The sequence below is a fragment of the Pithys albifrons genome, chromosome 7, assembly GCF_047495875.1.
Source record: "Pithys albifrons albifrons isolate INPA30051 chromosome 7, PitAlb_v1, whole genome shotgun sequence".
NCBI classification, from domain to species: Eukaryota; Metazoa; Chordata; class Aves; order Passeriformes; family Thamnophilidae; genus Pithys; species Pithys albifrons.
This window is the reverse complement of record NC_092464.1, coordinates 40,248,106-40,268,027: the sequence shown is the minus strand read 5'-3', so window position 1 is coordinate 40,268,027 and position 19,922 is coordinate 40,248,106. Positions and strand designations below refer to the sequence as shown.

The window sequence follows — 19,922 nt, the reverse complement described above, 5'->3', positions numbered from 1 at the left end:
TATTGAAGAAACAGGTATGTGCATGCTTACTGCAGTTGTCTTGATCTCGTTATAAGGAACTGGTCCTACAAACTTCATGTACGAAAAGCTACAGTGGATGAGTAGGAGCTCCGTTAGCATGTATTTTAGGATGAGGCCCAGAATTTGCCTTTGTGTTCTAATCCCTGACTGTGTTCTTTGTTTCTACAGATGAATTGTAAATATCTGCCAGAACATTTTAGGAGTTATTTGTGCTCTTTAGTACCATAATTATAAATCATAATTTGGCTGATGTTAACTTGATGCCATTAGTGCAGTTGGTTGTTGCACATCTGGTATTTTTTTCACCTTTATAATAGGTGAGCAGAAACAAATTTTGTACATGTTGTTTGACCTGCTATGTTGAGTGTCCTCACTAATCACATGGTCATTTTGGATACTCTACAGTCAGCTTTGGAGACTTTCATATGTATATGATCTACGCCCCCCCCCCCCCCCCCCCCCCCCAAAAAAAGCGTGTACATACATATATATACATTATATATGTATCTCTACTTAGTCTGAATGCCTTTGAATTAGTTTTACATAATTTTCCTGGTATCTCTTGCTACAGGTACCACACAGAGGAATGCATTCTCAGGAATCATAGTAGAATTAGAGTTGACCAACGTGTGTGAAGGACAGGGTGTTTTAGTCATAAAAACTTTGGAAGTGCTTAAAATGTTTTCTTGTTTTGAAATCTTCGAAGTTCACTTGGGAAATTGGTATTCCCTTCCTATTTTTTGACTTACTGAACAAGAGTGTTCAATGCATCATTTGTAATATTTTGGTTTGCAATTTTATTTTTTAATAATCAAATTTAGCAACCATTTTAGTGTGTTAGAATCAAGCAACTATTTTTCTATCTAAATGACACTTAAAAACGGGTATTTCAGTTGGAACTAGGATGTCTTATGAGATTGTATGAATTTGTTTCAAGTTCATTTTAGGTGCCATTCTGAAGTATGTAGGATAACAGTCCTTGGTATACAAATGTATTGTCTTGTTTCCATGAACCAGGAACACTTAGTAGGTATTACTGTTTCTTAGTCAAAAGAGGAGGGAGAAGGTGGAAGGTTTCCTTCTAAGACCTCTAGCAAATGGCTGTGTGTTACCAGTAATACCAGAAAGAAGTTGCACCGTACTGACAGACACTTTGCTGCATATGGTTTTGTTAGTAAGGCATCCTGAGCCCTTTTCATTGTGGAAAGTTCTGTGTCATTTCAGTTTAGTGGTGCAGTTAAGTTCTCAATATGTTAGATAAACCTGGCACTATATATATTCAAAAAGTTGTCATACAGGTTTGTGTTGCCATGTGAAGGTTGGGCTTTTTTATGAATTCATTTTATTTTTTTATTATTTAAAAAAAAGAGCAGCCAAGAAATCACAGTGGATGTTTTCCCTGATATGCAGGCTTTCTTTCCTGGTGTGAGCATACTACTGAGATGCCCCTTTGAAACTCCATGTTATTTGGCAGATGGTTAGTAGTTTTAGGTGATATAACTAGATGCTGTTCTATACCTCTCCTCTACAGCATGTGAATCACATGAAGTTAAGTGCATCTAAAGATGACAGAGCAGTTACGGAATTCATCTCATTCTGTAGTAACTTTCACTTTTATATAGTTGTATATGCTTCAAAATTAGGAAACATCAGGTTATGTCTGTCATGTCTGTTTTCCATTATGTTTCTATTTTTGTGTACCTACTTCTAGTGTAGGGTTGTTGAATACAATGGATACTTTTTTGAATGGGAGTCACTATTGAAAGTTGAAGTAAATGGCAATACATTATAAAATATTAAGTAATTTATTTCTTGAGCAATGCTTCTAATAAATACTGTCTCTGGATCTGCATGTTGTGCTTTCCTTATTCTCACATTTACTTGTTTAGTGATGTCTTTGAAAATTTTCTGTGGATTCTTGAAGATAACTTTGCTAAAGAAAAGCCTTTTTTAGAATAGATTTGATTTTTTTTTTCCCTGATATGATGCAACTACAATGCTGGAGTGTGGTGAAGGAGAGATTTGATGGCTGCCTGTATAATTTTCTTTTTTGTTCTTGTTGTTATTATGTAGATATGGTTTTGGACAACATGATTGCCTCTGGCCAGCTGGATGAATCCATAAGAGAGAATGTGAGGGAGGCTCTCCTAAAAAGGCACCATCATCAGAATGAGAAAAAATTCAGCAGTCGGATTCCTTTGGTTCGGTCTTTCGCAGATATAGGCAAGAAACATTCTGACCCTCACTTGCTTGAACGAAATGGTGAGATAAGTTGTAGCATCCAGTTTGTACTAACCTGGTAAATAATATTCTCACTGGGAGATGAAGGAAAGTTCAGCTGGTAATAGCAGATAAGTGTTTCCTCCTTGATGAGCAAAGAACTAACAACAATGTGGATGATGTGTCTGGATGGTTTTTAATTTACTTAAAACTTGCTACTCCTGCCTGCAAACCACAGCATGCATTATTTTGAAGTATAGAAATAGACCTACATTGGTTCTAATGATTTTTAGTATATAGTTGAGTAAGATGTGCAATGTTGGAGGAATTTCAGCTTCGTGACATAACTTTATACATGTGTATAAAATGGATGCTACTTGCTTATACAGTCTTTGTGCGAGATTTACATGGTGATCATGAGTTCAATGATGCTGACAATTAATGTGTTTTAATCCAGTGTTTTTATGTTACTATAGCTAGAAAAAGTTCACTATATCATTGGTGAAGATAGCACATTTGGCTAGGACACTGTTTTTTTTAATAGTTTCTTGGAAAAGGATCTAATGGGGAAAAATAATCCCAAACCCAAAAAAGATATTAGCAATGTTTTTGGAAGCTGCAGCACATCTTGTTTTGAACCAATTCCTGAAAATTTACTTTAGACATCCGGTTCTGAACTCCAAATAGCAATATGTACTGCAGAGCACCTTACCTTTTTTCTTGTATTTCTGTGGCCTCTGTTTCTGTCTCTGTTCCTTGTTTTCTTTTGCTTTGCATTAACTGAGATGCATAGAATTTCAACTGAACTTTTTTCATCTAGGAAAAACTAGAGATTTCATGAAACACTCCTTGAAGTTCTTTTCCTGTCTTGAAAGATGCCTCATTGCTTAGAATATGGTTCACTTAGTTAAGTGCTTGTTATGAGCTACATATGCTGGAGTAGTCTCCAGAGAATGCCCAAACTTACTGATATTTGTTAGCCATTGAGAGTATATGGTGTATGCTTAAATATTTTTGTCATAGTTTCAGAATATTTTTTTCAAAAATGAAAATAGAACTAATTTATATAAGAACATACTGTCTTCTGTAACTCCCAACTCTTCTGTTTTGTTCAACAAACATGAAAATTTCACACATCATTGAATATCTGCGTTCCCAGCTGTAATTCTGAGAATTTTGTCTTTCATGTGTCACTTCCACTTTTCAGTGCATTTTATTCTTAATACTATTTCTACAACAGAGTATGGGATATATGCTGAAATAAGAAACCAGTATAATACGATGAACTTTTTGTCAACGTGTACTAATTTTCTTTTTTCTTTATAATCCTATGGTGACTCTCTAATAAACTGGTAAACTAAACATGCATATACTCCTTAGAGGAGTGTGTGTGTTAGGACATCTCATGTTCGTGATTTATCACAGTTATGCTGCCAGAAATCTAGCTATTGCTGTAGTGATTAATACAGGTGAAGTCAACCAGTTTGCTCTGTTGGGCCTGTTTTCTCTACTGTACTGCAGTTTTGCTGTTTTAATAGTTGATTTTTGGTTCTTCTGTTCTTAATTTAAATCAGGTTTATACCTGTAGGATCCACTCTTGCATTGTTTGGGCAGGAGTGGAATGTATGTGACCACTACCTTGGCATGCTTTCTGCACCTCCTTCTTGTAAATTATTCTAGGCTTGTTCAATGTACTGGTTTCTGTAGTGCCTACTGTAAATGTGAGAGTAAATGGGTCTAGTTTGCTGTTTCCTTGCCTGATGTCATGGTACGTGAAAACAGCATGTTTTGGATTTCAGGAATTGTAGGAGAAGTAATCAATAATCTTTTCAAAGAGGCTGCCATCCCAGGAAAAGTGTTTTTGGTAAACAGGGGAAATGGTATTGGTAAACCTTCTAATGGAAGTACTAATGTGAGTGTCAACAGTCTCTCTACCTGCTTAAGTAAGAACTGAAGTCCATTGCAAGCTCCAGTTTGAGGGAACCATCATAAGACCATGTTTTCTTCATATGAAATTAGTGGAACATTGAAGTTGGATAGGGCAAGAAAAGTAGCAGTGGATTTTGGAGAAATGTGTTTGGGTTTAGACATATGGGCCTACTGGGAAGTCGTAGCAAGAGGAAATGGAGAAGGGATTATGTACCTCATTTTTGTGCCCTCTTCAAAAATACATTTTGAGACTAGAGCTGCCTGAGAAAATTCTTAGTAAAACAAGACTTTTATTGGAAGGCAGTTGCATTTAACACAATTAGATACCTGTGATGAAATTCACTTTTAAAAAATCAGAAATGTTTTGTATATAATGGGTGGAGTTAACTGAAGTCTTGTTATGTTTTGGTTGATAATGATTTTTCAGTGTATTTTTGGATGACATTTAATGGTAGCTGCTGTGCAATTTGGAATAAGAAACTCCTCTAGAAAAATTTGAGTCCATTTCAAGAGCTAAATTTTTTATTAACAAATCTTATTCTGAGTTAAGATAATATCTTCTCCCACAGATCCTTGGCATCTTAATTAGTACTCCTCAGTAATTTCTGACTTTTCTAATATCTGGAATTGGATTTGCTCTTATTTCTTGTCTTACTTGCATGAGTACGACACTTTGGCCTGTAAAGCTTGCGATTTACTGTGTAAATTGTTAATGCATACTTGTATCTGTGTGGGTTTCAGTTTTTGTTTTATTTTTAAGAAAATCTAACATCCCCCTTTGTGAGCCTCATGGTGTTCCATTTGTTTTATCTCAGGGGAAGGCCTTTCAGCCTCCCGCCACTCTTTGCGAACAGGTCTCTCTGCCTCAAATATTTCCCTGAGAGGAGAAAGCCGTTTGTCAGTTCTTCTCAATTACCTCCTTCCTTCTTCAAGAGCTGGAACCCCGGCAGCCTCGAAGTGTACAACCCCTGTAACTACCCCTCAAAACACACCACCCTCCAGTCCTACCTGCAGTCTCCCGCCAACCACAGGTGCCCAGCCAAGTCCTCTTCAGGGCAAGGAATTGCTGGTGTCACCTGCCAGTGATGATATTCCTTCAGTAGTAATCCACCCACCTGAGGAGGACTTAGAAGTGCAGGACAGCCAGGAAAAGAAGACAGAGGAAAATACTGGCAAAACACCAGGCAACTATTGAAATTTAAGCTGTCCATGTGTGATGCTCTCTGCATCTGGATCACTTGCATTGCAATGTTTTTGGCACATAACTTGGGCACAAAGAAATACAATAACTATTACCTCTGCCTGCATGTTTATTTTGTCTGTTTTGACTGTTTTCTTGTTTGGCATTTTTAACTTTTTAGCTTTTAACTAAAGCAAGCAAAATTTTTTTAATTAACATTCATTTGTGTAATTAAACGTAATATGGTTTTAAAATCTAATGTATAAGCAACATGTCAAAAATGGTGGCCTTTTCCTTTCACTCACCTACAGTCCATACCAGGTTTTACTTTGGTTTTGTCAATGGTTAATATTTTAAAACAGTGTTTGATATCCTAAGATAGGTACAGTTGAGGACATGGTGAAGTATTAGAGTCAAATATGAAAAGAATTAGGAAGGATGCCATTATCAGTGGTGTTCATAGTTAGTTGTCCCATGAAGTATTTCTGCTTTTAAAAACCATGGCTGTTAAAACGAGTAGTAGTTTATGATGAAATTTTCAGGTTCAGTTCCCCTGCAGCTGTTTCCAGAAAGCTCTCCATTAATGTATTGCTTCAACATCAGACACTCCATTAGTGGTTTTTTGTGTTTGATATGCAGAATTAGAGAAGGTAGTTAAGAGCTTGTAATTGTAGGTTGAAGCTCTGCAATTTTTTATTTTATTGTCTTGCAAAGCTTTGTTCTTTAGATGTGAAAAGCTATGTAGATATATAGATAAGTTGAAAGAAACCATCAGAATTTTCCATTCTTTCTTGAATTGTTTTTAGTAAAAGTTTCATTGCTCATACATTCTGCCTACATACTGTTACACTTGCTTTACTTTTGCAAAATTATCACCTTTTTAGAGACTTCATGATTCTTCTAGGTAGATCATGTTTTTAAGGGGGGGGCTAGGATCATGCTTCCTTTTAGCCTTCAGGCTCCTCCTGCCTTTTTTTCCCTCTCCTCAGAAATTTGTCTTGCCAAAATCCAGCATATAGACCTGTGTGTATTAGAGGGGGACAGGGAGAGGGGCAGATTTCACTTGGTTCTTCCATCAGTGAGGCTTTTCTTGGCTTCTTCCTCACTTGCTTAATAAATAAGAGGACACTGTTACAAATAGCAGTAAAAAAACCGCTGACAAAGACTGTGGTTATCTGCCTTTTTACATTTGGCAACCAAGTCTCTGAAAAGCAAAGAGCAAACTGTTGTAAGCTGTTATCAGTTGAAATATAGGGGTCCATCATTACTTAAGTTCAGAAAAGCAAACAAAAACCTCTTTCTCTGACTTCCTTATGGGAAATGAAGAGCATTCACATGAAGATTATTCTCTCCTGGGTCATCTTCCAAAGGTAATTAGAAACTAGAAGTAAAATAACAGCTGTAATTGGTTTTCTAGTTCTCATTTATCTGACAGGAATGACAGCATGCCAGACCCAAGGACTTTAGAATGCAAGAGCAGGCAAACAAATAAAGATCACATACTTGATGCTGCTGTTATCACTAATAAAGCTTTCCACCAGAATCTCCAAATCATGTTCAAATTGCTTTTGTTCCTCAAGAGGATGTGTCTTATAAAGGAAAAATCTTGAGGAGGTGATTTCCCAGTTAATCCATAAGTAAAAGGCTTTTCAGAGAATGTTAAACATCAACAATGATGGAGGGCATTTTTGATTTTTTGCTGTTTTCCCCCCTTTTTTCAATTCAAGAAATCATCTGACTACAGAAAGACATGTTTTCGTTAGAGATGCCTTTGAAGGCATTCTCACACTATGACTTTGGAGCTGCAACTCTGAACTGCAATCTTTGTCTTGGGAGACAGAATCAGGAGACCCTGATTAGGAAGCCATCTTCCTGGTATTAATTAAAAAAAATGCCAAAACCAAAAAACCTTCCTGATCCATTCTACTATAGAGTATGGTCTCTATTACCTCTCTAGTAATTCAGAATATTGCAATCTGAATACATTTTCCATGTCTGTATGACTGAGTTGGGTTTGCCTCCTGTGAGCATTAGGAACTGTGTTATTTTTCTAATAGGTGGCTTTCTTCTGTTCAGTGTTCATCTGTTCTTTGCCTTGTGTTCTTCAGACTTTTAGTCTTTATTATAAGTAGCTGGAATTTTACTGAACTTAAGATGAGTTACTGTAAAAGGTGGGAAGAAGGACATGCCTGTGGTCTACCAGTTAATTTTCGTCAGCCAGTCATCAGTTCATAGTAAGTCGAATGGAAAAAGGGTTCTCTTAATAGTTTTGTTTTTATTTTGCCATCAGTTGAAGAACTGTTGAATAATAAATTCCATAGGGAGGGCTAGGAAAAGAACTGTGTCACAGCTAAAAATGAACACTGTTAATTCACCAGCTTTCACTGAGCTTACTTAATGTCTGTGAACAATAGCAAAGTAGAAAGAGGTCATTCTGTTCACTGATAAGTGTACTTTAGAACTGAGCAAAATAACATTTAGAACAGCTTTGCTCTTACAATAATTACTTACTGAAAATAGTAATTCAGAAGCGTTTGCAGACTTGCTCTCTATTTTGAACATTTTTTTCACATTAAAGCTGCATTGGAATTTAGTTTTAAAAATTGCTTTTTATTTCCTTAATAAATATGGTGTGACTTTATATTTAAAAGTTTTTTATTATGTAAGTTTTGCCTATATAACCATAATTATATCTGAATAGTTACACTTAGGTGTTAAACTCATATCTTACTCATCTTTTTAGATGATGCAGAGATGTGAGACAAATTATTGATTAGATTTTTTTGATCACAGTAGTAAGTGTCATTGGCTAGAAAATGCACATGATCTTTACCAAAGGTGTAGTTATAAGTGCTTTGACTTGGGTGGTTTTAAGAGGTTATAATCCAAATTACTTAACACTCAATCAACTGTTGTCTTTTGGGGGAGACAGGTGGTACATCTGCCTAACTAACAACATCGAGAAGAGTACTCTGTGTTTTTAATGATCCCCTTGGTAGCTTGGTAATGATGAATTTCTCTGTGTCATAGTCTGAAAAGTTCTACTAGGTAGTTGTCCTTTTTGCAGTAGCCTCTGAGTTTGCATCTACTGAACTGGAGAAGAGAGGGGGAAGTAAGTTCTTTTATTCGTGTGTGATTTGAATAAAAGCATTTCAGTATTAGAGAAGGTAACTTTTTAACCAGTTTCCCTGCAAAAATCAGATTGATAGATATGCATTATGAAGTGCAATATCATATGGAAATGCTTACCGAGTCTCAAAACCTGTAAGCAGTTTTGTCTTGTGAGAGCAGCAGTCTGTCCAACTGCAAGGCCAACAGAAAAGAAAACTATTTACATGTGGTTTAGGATCAGACAAATACTCCTTTGTCAGTGACGAAACTTGTGGGCCTTAACTGTGACTGGTTGGGGAAATTTGGAAGGCAGACCTTTTAGAAGAATCAGTATCACTTGAGTACTGAAATAATAAGTGTTTATGGTAATATGTAGATTCCTTATTCTCTGTCCTTCTCCTTGATTGTCTCTCCACTTTTTGTTCTAGTCTCTGCTCTTGCTCACAGTCCGTTTTCGAAAAGTTCCAAATGGTGCATTATGGCTCATCTTTCATCAGTTACAGACATTTTGAGTTGCCTCAATTGCTGTTGGCAGAGGTGGAAGAGTGAAAAAAGTTTATATGTATAAACTTTTATATTATGCTGCTCTTCTGCAGCAACTGTTTAATATTTATTTCTAGTTCTATGAACATCAGCTCTTAAGCAGTTAAATACTTTGATCAGCTATTTCACAGGGGGTTGATGTTGGATTCTTGTGAATAATGCACATATCTTGGAGCAGAAGAGTAGAATATGGGAGACTTTTGCAGTTTTGTTGTTGTCTAACTGAACATAGTATTTATAGTGTTAGCTCATTCATTACTTGTGCATGTCAGGATTTATGAAGGAAATTACAGCCTATTTACTTCATTTGATTTTTGCTTCAGGAAAAACTACCCATACCACTTACATCCTTACATCCCTGTGAACTGTAAGAATGAAAATTAATGGTAAAGGCTTGGACCTGCATATTTTCTGTTGATAAGATGACTCTCTGAGAGAGTTTTTTGGAAACAAATATGGGGATGAAATAAAGTAAATTTAGTTGTCATTTGAAATGCTAAAAGATGTCAAAACTGCTAAATTAAAAACATGGAGGTGTGCAAAGAGTTAATGTGGCAGTAGTTATGATAGAACAATAGCCCAAAGGAAGCCGCTGAGGATTTTATCTTGTCTAGAGTGACACTTGACGTACATACAGACTTTCTCCATGTAATTGGTATTTAGACTTCAGTCTTTTTGTGTTGATGTGGTTTTCAGAGCATGTGAAAACATGTTCTATCAAGCAAGAAGGCCAAATGCACTTCTAGTGCATGTTAAACTGAACAAATAAAAGCTCAAAGCTCTGTAATCCAAAAGGTGGGATTTGGGCTTGGTTATTCATGCCTAGACCAGCTTTTAAGTGTTAATTTGGTATAGGGATAACCATGACGCAACACGGAATTCAGTGTGTTTGAGCACTTGGGTTACATTGCCTTTTGCACCCTTTCCTGAACCTGCAATTCAGTGGTGCTGGCAGTGTAGCAAGCTGCATAAGAGGGTTTTGTTTTGGTGCAGGTGTTAGAGGGAAGCTGTATGTTGAATCTGAGTAACTTCATTGTACGTGCCTCTTCAGCTGCAGTGTGTGTTCCATACACTGACATCTGGTCAGATGAATAGTGAGAGCTTTGGTCAGTTGATGGAAATGATGGTTTGCAAGCTGTCTATCCTTGATGTCGTACACTATTTACTTGTACAGCTTAGTTATTTACCAGGACACAATTCCTTGTATTTGTAGCCTGAAGCTTGCTGACACTTTGCAATTGCAGTAGCTGCTACACAGTGGACTAGATAGCAGAGGTGGTTGCATTTGGTGTCTGAGGGCTTCTTAATATGGTGAAGGTGCTATATGCTAATTACTATATCAGTTATGGTTAAAATGTCAATGGTTTTTTTCTGCAATTAAAGTAGCTCATGTTTTCAGGTGACTGTTCTGCAAACGGCCATCATTTGGGCAAAACTTAATTTTTTTAAATTATGTCATGATTTTGACAACACAGTGACTTGTTAATGATGCATTTATTGTACTAATGTAGGACACTCTTACTGAATAACGTGCACATTTGCTTTAAACAAGCTGCCACATTGGGTTTTGATGGTGTTGCATACTCAGTTCACTTCATGCACCATTTTGAACTTTCGTCCTTTGTTTTAATTTAGGGCTATTAGCATCTCCACAGTCAGCACCTGGAAATTTAGACAATGGGAAAAGTGGAGATGTTAAAAGTACTGGGGCAGGAGGAAGCAGAGAAAACAGCACAGTTGATTTTAGTAAGGTAAGTAACATTAAATACTTCGGCACAAATTAACTACGTGACAAAAAATGCGCTGGTTGTAACTTGCCCCGTAGTTACAACTGAGACCTGTCCCTGTGTACACAAGGCATAGATACTAAGAGATGACTTGTACATATGAGTGTCAGAATATGGTCTAGGCTAAATGTGCTACGTGTTTTGAAAATCTTCCTGGTGGGATGGAATGTACTGTTTGATGATCACCTCAGTATTTTGGTAACGTAAGAGTGCAGCTGCTGTGCTTTCTTATGCAGATGGAGGTATTTTCAAATCTTCTATTAAGGCTCCTGTGAAAAGAATTTTGTAGTTTGTATTGTAAGGTTTTTTTCCCTAGGACTTCTTGTTGGTTGTTTTTACTTTCTCTTTTGAAGAGGATTTGCTTTATATGTATTATGAGTTTCCTGTACAAGAGTTATTGTGCATCTTAATCTTTAGGAACATATACTGTCATTTTCTGGAGAAAACCTTGTAAAAATTCTATTTTAGATCTCTTCTATTTCTTTCATGATTTAAATTTGCTGGGCAAGTTCCATTATGGTTTTTACTATAAAACTCTAGTTTGTAGTGTCATCTGTACTGTGAAATACTGTAAGAGAATTGGTTTGCCAAGTTAAATAATTCTGTTTAAGGAAAGCTACCTTACAGTGTAGTTCTGATCTAATCATGGTAGGTGCCATATACTCCTGCTCCTCTGTCACAGTTTTTATATTTCTGCTTGGCCTGTCCTTGTGTACACCTGCCTTGTCTCCTGTTGGACAGGAGTCAGCCTCCTGGCACTGTAGTTGTGGCACACTTGGTGTGGGACTCAAGAGGCCATCTGTAAGTTCCTTAGCTAGCCATGTAATTGGTGCTTGTGTGTGTGTGTGAATATGGAGTTCATGTCCTGTACCACTTTCTAATGCACTTCTATAATTATGTACAGAAATGGATGTGAAGATTTTCAGCTGTCATAATATTTATGGACGAAAAGATAAACATACAAATTATTTTTCAAAATTATGACATTCGAAAATACACAGCTGTGAAATAACTCATTGCATTCTAGAAACTATGTGTAATTACATGAACTCTCCTTAGTTAATTGTGCATAGATTTTGTTCATTTATGTCCTATCACAAAATGTTTGTCATTGTAATACTAGAAAGGTAATTATGCAGTTTGGAGTCTTCTAGAATATACTAGGTGTTAGCAATCTAACTTAGAGAAAATAGTTTCTTATTTGGTTGGCTGGCTGACATTTTCTAAATGTGTTTGTCTTTTCTGTACTGTGGGATACTTAGTTTGCTTTTTAATTTTTCTTTGTAGCATAAGTGTCTAGTAAATACTGATAAACATAATTATGTTACAGAATTTCTGCTAAAAATATAAGGGAATAAACACTTGTTTCATCTTTGTATGAATAGGTTGATATGAACTTCATGAGGAAAATTCCTTCAGGAGCAGAAGCATCAAATGTGTTAGTGGGAGAAGTAGATTTTTTAGAAAGACCCATTATTGCTTTTGTGAGACTCTCCCCTGCTGTGCTTCTCTCAGGTCTCACAGAGGTTCCGGTTCCTACACGGTAAATAAATGCCTGGAAAGTTTGGCTTTACTTATGCAATAAGATAATAATATCTTATATCTCAAATAGCAGAAAGTTTTTATATATACTGTATTAAGCTCGAGAAATACAGAGTTCTGTTTAACATTATGCCAATCACTTGCTGCAAAATTTGAATGAATGAGATCTGCCATAAAATTCTCTGAATGTAAAAATATATGTTTATATTGCTGTCTTAAGCAAGTGCAAGAGTTGAAACTGATAGATAACTTGGAGTAAAAGCAATGAGTCTTCCAAGCCTGTGTTGCCATTTTAAAGATGGGCAGGCATGAAGATTGTTATAATTCCATTCAGTGTGACACAGCTTGTCAGTGAGGAAGAGCCCACTAAGTCTGAAAGACTGTCTAACCTGAAGCTCTGTTCTTTCTATATAAATACTCTGTACATGAATAACTTAGGTGGTGGAAAAGCTTTTGTTATTATGTACTCAAATCTACATGATTGACACTGGAGTAACCAATGTGCAGCCTTTATGTTGGGTTTTCAGTCTGCAATGTGCTGTTCAGCCTGGTGCACCCACCCCTGCTCCCCAAAGTCATGGGGCTCATCAGTGTGCTGTGGGTACGTTTACTACAGGTGTTCAGAATATAAAAATGCTGGTCCCATGATGAAGGTAGCAGATCGTTTCATCAGTCATCATGGAGGACTCTTGATTTTCTGTGCACATTGATGTATTGGGCTGTTCTGTGGTGTCTGGCCTACATATGTACATTCATGGGGTTTGGTGGGTGTTTTTAATGTTTTAAAATGAACCAAGCATTTGTTTATCTCTTTGTAATTTTCAGCTTGCACACACTTTTGAAAGGCAAAAATAAATATATGTGAGAATTTTCAGAGGGTAGTTGACATTAGTGTTCATGTTTGCTGGGGAATTCCAGAATTTCTGCATTTGGGTTATTGTATTCCTGTAGCTAAAATAGTTCTGTTCTGAGTTTTTCAGAATGGTGTAGACTTGCAGATTTGGAATAGCATACTTGGATCCTGAAGGTGCATTCTCAGTTTTAGTTAGGGTAATAAGCTTGCAAAGGAGACATAGAGCTTTTTGTACTGTGTGATAAAAGAAGATGCTACTTTTTTTCAAATGCATTGTGCTTGGAATTAGAGAAAGAAGGTCATGAAACAAACAACTGAGGTTCACTCTTTGGTTTGTATCCTTTTGAATTTATAAGATGCTATTCCTGTTCAAGGTTTCAATGGAACTATTTAATGCTTCTTTTGTTTTGTTAATTTAAAAACAACAAAAAAGTTGTGATAACTGTCACTGGTGTTGAAAATGGAGACTTAGGCTTAATTAAGAAGATTTTGGAGTAATTTTGGTTCAGATATGAGTTCCTTCTAGTAATGACTTTGAGCTGATTTTTTTCAGTGTTGCAGCAGTCTTTCAAGACCTGAAATGGTGAAAAAGATATTTTTACTTCACCACTAAATTTTCATTAAACATTAATTTGAAAGACTCCCTCTGAGTATATGCAAATATTCAACCATATTCATCTCTACTGCTTTCTCCACAGGTTTTTGTTTTTACTACTGGGACCAGTAGGAAAAGCTCCACAGTACCATGAAATTGGAAGATCAATAGCAACACTTATGACAGATGATGTGAGTCATGTATTTTAAATGCTTGTAGTTATAGTCTAGAATAATCTGTTTACCAGTGGATTTCAGGAAATTATTTTGGAGGTACAGGTTAAAAAAAACCAAAAAACCAGAAACCGGTTAAATAAAGAACTGTAAACTTAATTATTGCTTGTGTTGGTGAAGTAGATATTGGTAAATTAACTTTCTCCCTTGTCTGTCTTGAAGAAATCTTAAATATATTTCTGAAAAAGTTATTTTGGCTTTGGTGAATAGATTTAATTTTTGCATTAAATTGGTTAACAGAAGTATTAAATAGAACTGGTTTTGATATTAATCACTGTACGTCAAAAGGGCATAACAAACTCTGTCAGTACTCAGGACAGAAAGTTTTAAGAATGCATGTGATTGAGTCATCACAGATTTTTCTCTTTATGTAAGTAAGGTTAGATAATTAAAATTAGAATTTTGCTAGCCATTTGAAGTCATATGCTTAGAGGCCTACTGGTTTCAAAGGTCACAGGGGAATTGGACCTTTTTAAGGCTATTGCTATCCTACTGAGCAGAATTAGGATGTTTTAATTTTGGCTTCACATTGAGCGCCACCTACTGAAGTGCTGATAATTTTTAGGGTTATGTAGCAGAAATTCAAGTACTTTTGACTGTAGAACAATATGAAGTTTGGAAGTGTAAACTGAAAATGTGTCATTTTGCAGTTCGATAACCAGCCTGTGAATACAGGGGTTTTTTCAGTGTGAGAGCTGAATATTGAAAGCTTTAGTTGCAGCTCCTGATTTTTTTTTAGGTAGGATGATCTGATTTTTAGGAATACCGTAGATCATTGAAATAGAAAAAATACCAGTTAGTCAGTGGTCTAAAAAGCCTAAATAGACTTTGTAGATCTAATTTAAGATCAGTAGATCAGGTATTTGGAGACAAAGTTTGGGTTTTAAGTGTATGGAAGGAATTTAGGATCATCTTCTGCAGAGAATTTTTTAATAGCAAAACTAGCATATTTTCTTCTCTTTATATGTGAAATACATCTTGGTGTTCAGGGACTGTTTTTTATTTTTGTCTGTTCATCAATTCAGAGTTTTGTATTGTAGTCTGTGAAACAGTGCACTGTTTTGGGGGGAGGGTTATTGTTTGTTGGGTTTCTTTTTTAATAGTAGGACAATTATTTTCATGTGCTTTTTAAGTAGTCTTTTAAACTTGATTAAGCTACATGTGTACAAATGAAGTTCTTATTGTTAATGAAAACTTATGTTTTGGTTTGAAGCTTATTTGAAGTATTTTCTGTCCTGATTTAGCGCAGCATAGTGGTACAGTGACTGTAGGGCAGAATTATTCAGGAGATAGTACATGCATTTGGTGTCCTGAATATTGATGATTAACTTTGATATTTAAGTTTAAAAATCAACTCAGTATTCAATTCGAGTTTGAAGATGAAACTACCATAAAAAGGTAGTTTTTAATGCAGAAGTAAGTAAGTAAAGCAAAAGCCTAACTTTTGAGGACCTATAAAATATTTTCTAGGCCTTTTTAAATATAATGAAGTGTAATCATTATATAATGATAATCAGTTACTCTTTCAGAAAAGTAAAATAAAAATGATTGTTGAGTACTTTCTTCTTGTAGGTTTTCCATGATGTTGCCTATAAAGCAAAAGACCGAAATGATTTGTTGTCTGGAATTGATGAATTTTTAGACCAAGTGACAGTCCTCCCTCCAGGAGAGTGGGATCCATCTATACGAATTGAGCCGCCAAAAAGTGTTCCTTCCCAGGTAAAAGCAAAAACACAAAAGTGTCCATTTTTTCTTGGAGTGAGGGGGCCAAAACTGAACACAGGAGTTGAGCTGCTGAGTACAGAGGGACAATCACTGGTTTATTCCTGCTGGCCACACTATTCTTGATACAGGCCAAGATGTTGTTTGCCTTTTTTGGCTGCCTGGGCACAGTGCAGGCTGCTATCCAGTTGGCTGAGAACCATCAGAAAAGTCCTCACATCCATTTTGCAAGAAAAAGTGGATTGTCAATTTAAGTTAATAAAAAAGAAGAAAAGAAAAGGGCAAAAAAGACATTAATCAGTTTTCTGCTGTGCTGTTAAGGAAATTTTATTTACAGTATTTCTTTTGAAATACTGAAATAAGTTCATGTGAGAAGCAGGAGAATTGGTCAGAAATGGTACCTGAGTTCCTATTATAAATTTTGCTACCAGTCTAGCAATGATCAGCAAGAGTATTTGTCTTCTTATAAAAACTTATGTTTGCATGGAGCTTTGATTGAAATGCTTTACTATAGTTTGCCTAGCATGTAGTGTTCACAGATTATTTATGAAATAGATACAAATACCACTCAGTTGTGGTGATACAGGCTTAGAATGACAGCCAGTAAAAGTGGGATCTTGAAGAGACTCTTTCTGCTCCTTCTCCCTCTTGAGAGTTTAGGAGAATTTGGGCTGCCAGGTTCAAAAGCAGGGAAAGGCCAGCTTGGTTTGCAAGGCTGGCATTGGTGTTGACTCCAGTGGTGGTGCTTCGGTGGAGTGGGTGGAATAGAAGTGGGAGGGTCACAGCTGTGCAGTATATTCATGAATTGCCTGAGGCTACCATGTAACTTGTTTCCAAAATAAGCAGGTCTCATGGCTTTTTGGAAGGCAAGCTCAGCTGAGAAATTTATGAGGAGCTGGAGAGCATCCTGCTCAGCAGGGAAATGACTTCTGATTTATACTTCAGCTGAATACTGTGTGTGTCATATGGTGAGGTCAGTTTCTGATAGAGGTTTCTTCTGCTTAGGAAATGATTAAAAAAAAAGTATCTAAATATTTCTGGGCCTCTTGTTCTAGCCTCTGTTGTGCCTTGGAAATTTGTTTGGTCATGTTTCAGGAACTTACTATTATTAATACTCTTGTGCAAGCTGCTAGTAAGATCTTTTGTGAACTGTTGTGCAGTTCCAGTCATCTGTACTCAACAAAAGATGAATGTGGCAAGTGGAAGGACTACTGATAAGTTGGGAATATCAAGAAAGGTTTGAAAGGCATAGAGTCTCTGCACACTGTCTTTTAGCTATACTTTTTAGTCTCAAAGTATCTTTTTCTCTTTTTTTTTCTGTCTTTTCTGTAGGAGAAAAGGAAGGCACCTAAATTTCCAAATGGATCTACTCCTACAGGAGAGACTCTCAAAGAAGAAGGCCATCATGCTGGACCTGAACTTCAGAGAACTGGAAGGTGTGTTCACTTCCCTAAATGCTAGCTGCCATAAAGAAATAAAAATGATAAATCTTCATTTTCATGATTGCCATTTGAACATCAAAAAACATGCCATAAGTGTCAGAGTACATCCTGTGTCCTTTTCAAGTGTTGGATTCTTGCTATAAGTGCCAATCTGCTTAAAGTATTCTCAAGCCTATGGCAATGTTTCTCAACACATTTGCGAAGGATTTCACATAAGATGCTGCCTAATTTAACTAACTGACTTTTAAGAGCTGAGTTTTAAATTTTAATCATCAAGAGCATGCAATTACCATAATTACAGCAGGAATATGCAATTTAAAGTATTGGGCTAGGTACTAAAAATTTCCATTAATGCAAATCTGTTTTATTAAACATGTATGAATTGGAGCAACAAGAAAGAGAAAGTGGCAAAAAATACTTTGGTATTGGCTAGCTTTGGATTTTGGTCAGGTTTCTCTTAGGCCTAAATTAAATTTGAAGGAATTTCTTTCAGTTGTTGTTCTCTGTTAATTCTGAAATACTTGCCAAAGAAGTCCCCAACATAGGAGATATTTGGTTAAGATTTAACTTTATTATCTCAAATGAGAGTAAGATTAAATCAACTGAGAAATTCTGGAATATATGTACAGTGTTGTTGTCCTCAGAATAATAAACATCCTAATGAAATGCGTCTTTCTCATACATTTGTGAAAAAGGCATTACAACATTTGTGTTGATTTTTGCCTTTTCATAAACAGGATGTGGAGCTGAGAAGTTCATTCCTGCCCACAGAATTTTCTGTAGATGAGGCTGTTCTTTTTCTTGGGAATGTTTGGGTTTTTTTAATAATTAAAATTAACAAGAAATTTTTGTAAGTGGAGATTAATGCCTAGTATTTTGGAGTCTTAAAGTTTTTTTTAAATTGCCAAATCTTTTTTATATCTTGGTAATAACTTACCTGGTTGAACTAACTTATATATGTTTGATTTTGTGTTTGCATTTATAGACTATCTCTGTACTCCAGATGGAAACATTGGCCTAAATTTATGGATCTAATCATATGTATATAGAGAACTAACCATATGTATATAGAGAATTCAAATCAAAAAGCTACAGCTACTTGTTGGAGTAGTAATATTGAAATGTGACAATGCAGTGGTGTCAGTTGAGGTTTAGCATATTTCTTTTTCCTTGTTTTCATTATCATAAAACAGATTTGATTTAAAACAGCATTTAGATAAAATAGTTTGCAAAGGTATTTTTTCAGTATCTAGCCCATACCTAGCCAGCTTTTAAAAATGTGGATAATGAGCTTGATTATATTTGGAATACTGCTGAATTGGAATAGATAAGGTTCTCATTTGTGTTTTTAATTGTTATGCTTTAATCTGGATTATGACATAGCTAATTTGTGCCAGCAATAGGCACTGGCAGTCATGTGTAGCCCATAGTTTTGAACTAGCTAGAATCCTTTAGTGTACAGTTTGACGAGTTTCATCTCACCTATTTAGGCTTTTTGGTGGTTTGATACTTGACATCCAAAGGAAAGCACCTTTTTTCTTGAGTGACTTCAAGGATGCATTAAGCCTGCAGTGCCTGGCCTCGATTCTTTTCCTATACTGTGCCTGTATGTCTCCTGTAATCACTTTTGGAGGGCTCCTGGGAGAAGCTACACAAAGCAGAATAGTGAGTACAAAGAATGGTAGTGGCCAGGCTTTTAGACCTTCAGAGGCAAGTCACTGTGTGCATTTGTCTCATTTATTTATACTTTTATTTAAAGAATTTACCCACAGCACTTGATTAGCCTGCCCCAAAGCAGATCTTCCCCAAAAGGTAATTGCTGTGGAAAATGTGGGGAATCCATGTGAACAGGAGAAGATGCACAGTGGAGGTAAAAAATGTTTATCCTGCCTTATTGGATGAATGGCTTCATGAATTGAGAAAAGGCTTGCATTGCCTTTTTTTTGGCTTCTTAAGAGTAATGAATAGCAGTAAAGGTGCACCATCCCACTAGGCCTACTTTAGGCAAAGTCAGAGGCTCAAGGTGGGTAGCCCAGCACATGTACTGGCCTTGAGTAGTTGGCCTGTGAGGATGACGATGCCTGCGGCGTATGGCGGGCAGTCCATTGTGTGCTTATGTAACGACAGGATATGTTTGTGCTTCCACTAGTGGTGTGTTGGTCACAATAAAATCAAGTGTCCAAGGTTTATGAGCAGAAAATACTCTTCATTGTAAATGACTTGAATGTAAACCATAGACAGGCAAAATTTTGGTAGTGTTGCTGGCAGCTTTTTCACCAGAATATCATTGCAATTGAGTTTCTTGTGCAGGGAAAAATTACTTATTATCAGAAGTGTTAATAACTGAATGTCAATTGGCTTGTGGCTAAACTAGTTTGAAGTGTATTTTCTGTTTTTAAATCTATCACACAGAAAGAAGGCTTTGTCCTTTCGGGGGAGGGCAGTATGTTTTCACAATGTCCTTTACAAGTTTTAAGATTCTGTTAAAGCTTACAATGTTATAACGTCTTCCTGATACCTAGATGAAGTTTTTAAGGTTGCGTTATATTAAAATGTAGTTAATTGTTTTGTCTCTTTCAAATATTGCTGTTAATTCAAATTTTTGTTAATTGATATAGCACTTTAAGCCGATAGAAAGTACAGAAGTTAATTATGTCTTTTCTGTGTTCTGGTATTGCCACTCTAAATGTAGGAATGATTATCAAAATGTCAGTGTAAATTCTCAATGTACAACATATGTATAG

At 36.1% G+C, this 19,922-nt stretch overlaps 1 protein-coding gene across 5 annotated transcripts in view; it reads left to right on the top strand.

The window, feature by feature from the left end:
- Nucleotides 1-19,922, top strand: part of SLC4A7 (solute carrier family 4 member 7) — a 92,259-nt gene that overhangs the window by 50,342 nt on the left and 21,995 nt on the right. For 3 of the 5 annotated variants that reach the window (XM_071561119.1, XM_071561115.1, XM_071561116.1), the window contains exons 6-12: nt 2,095-2,283; nt 10,640-10,755; nt 12,177-12,334; nt 13,885-13,972; nt 15,587-15,733; nt 17,069-17,172; nt 18,669-18,843. In XM_071561119.1, the coding sequence (XP_071417220.1) occupies nt 2,095-2,283; nt 10,640-10,755; nt 12,177-12,334; nt 13,885-13,972; nt 15,587-15,733; nt 17,069-17,172; nt 18,669-18,843 (977 nt within the window). Of the gene's footprint in view, nt 1-2,094; nt 2,284-4,985; nt 5,355-10,639; nt 10,756-11,532; nt 11,593-12,176; nt 12,335-13,884; nt 13,973-15,586; nt 15,734-17,068; nt 17,173-18,668; nt 18,844-19,922 lie in introns of all 5 variants that reach the window. The other 2 variants (XM_071561120.1, XM_071561117.1) reach the window with 2 other exon arrangements.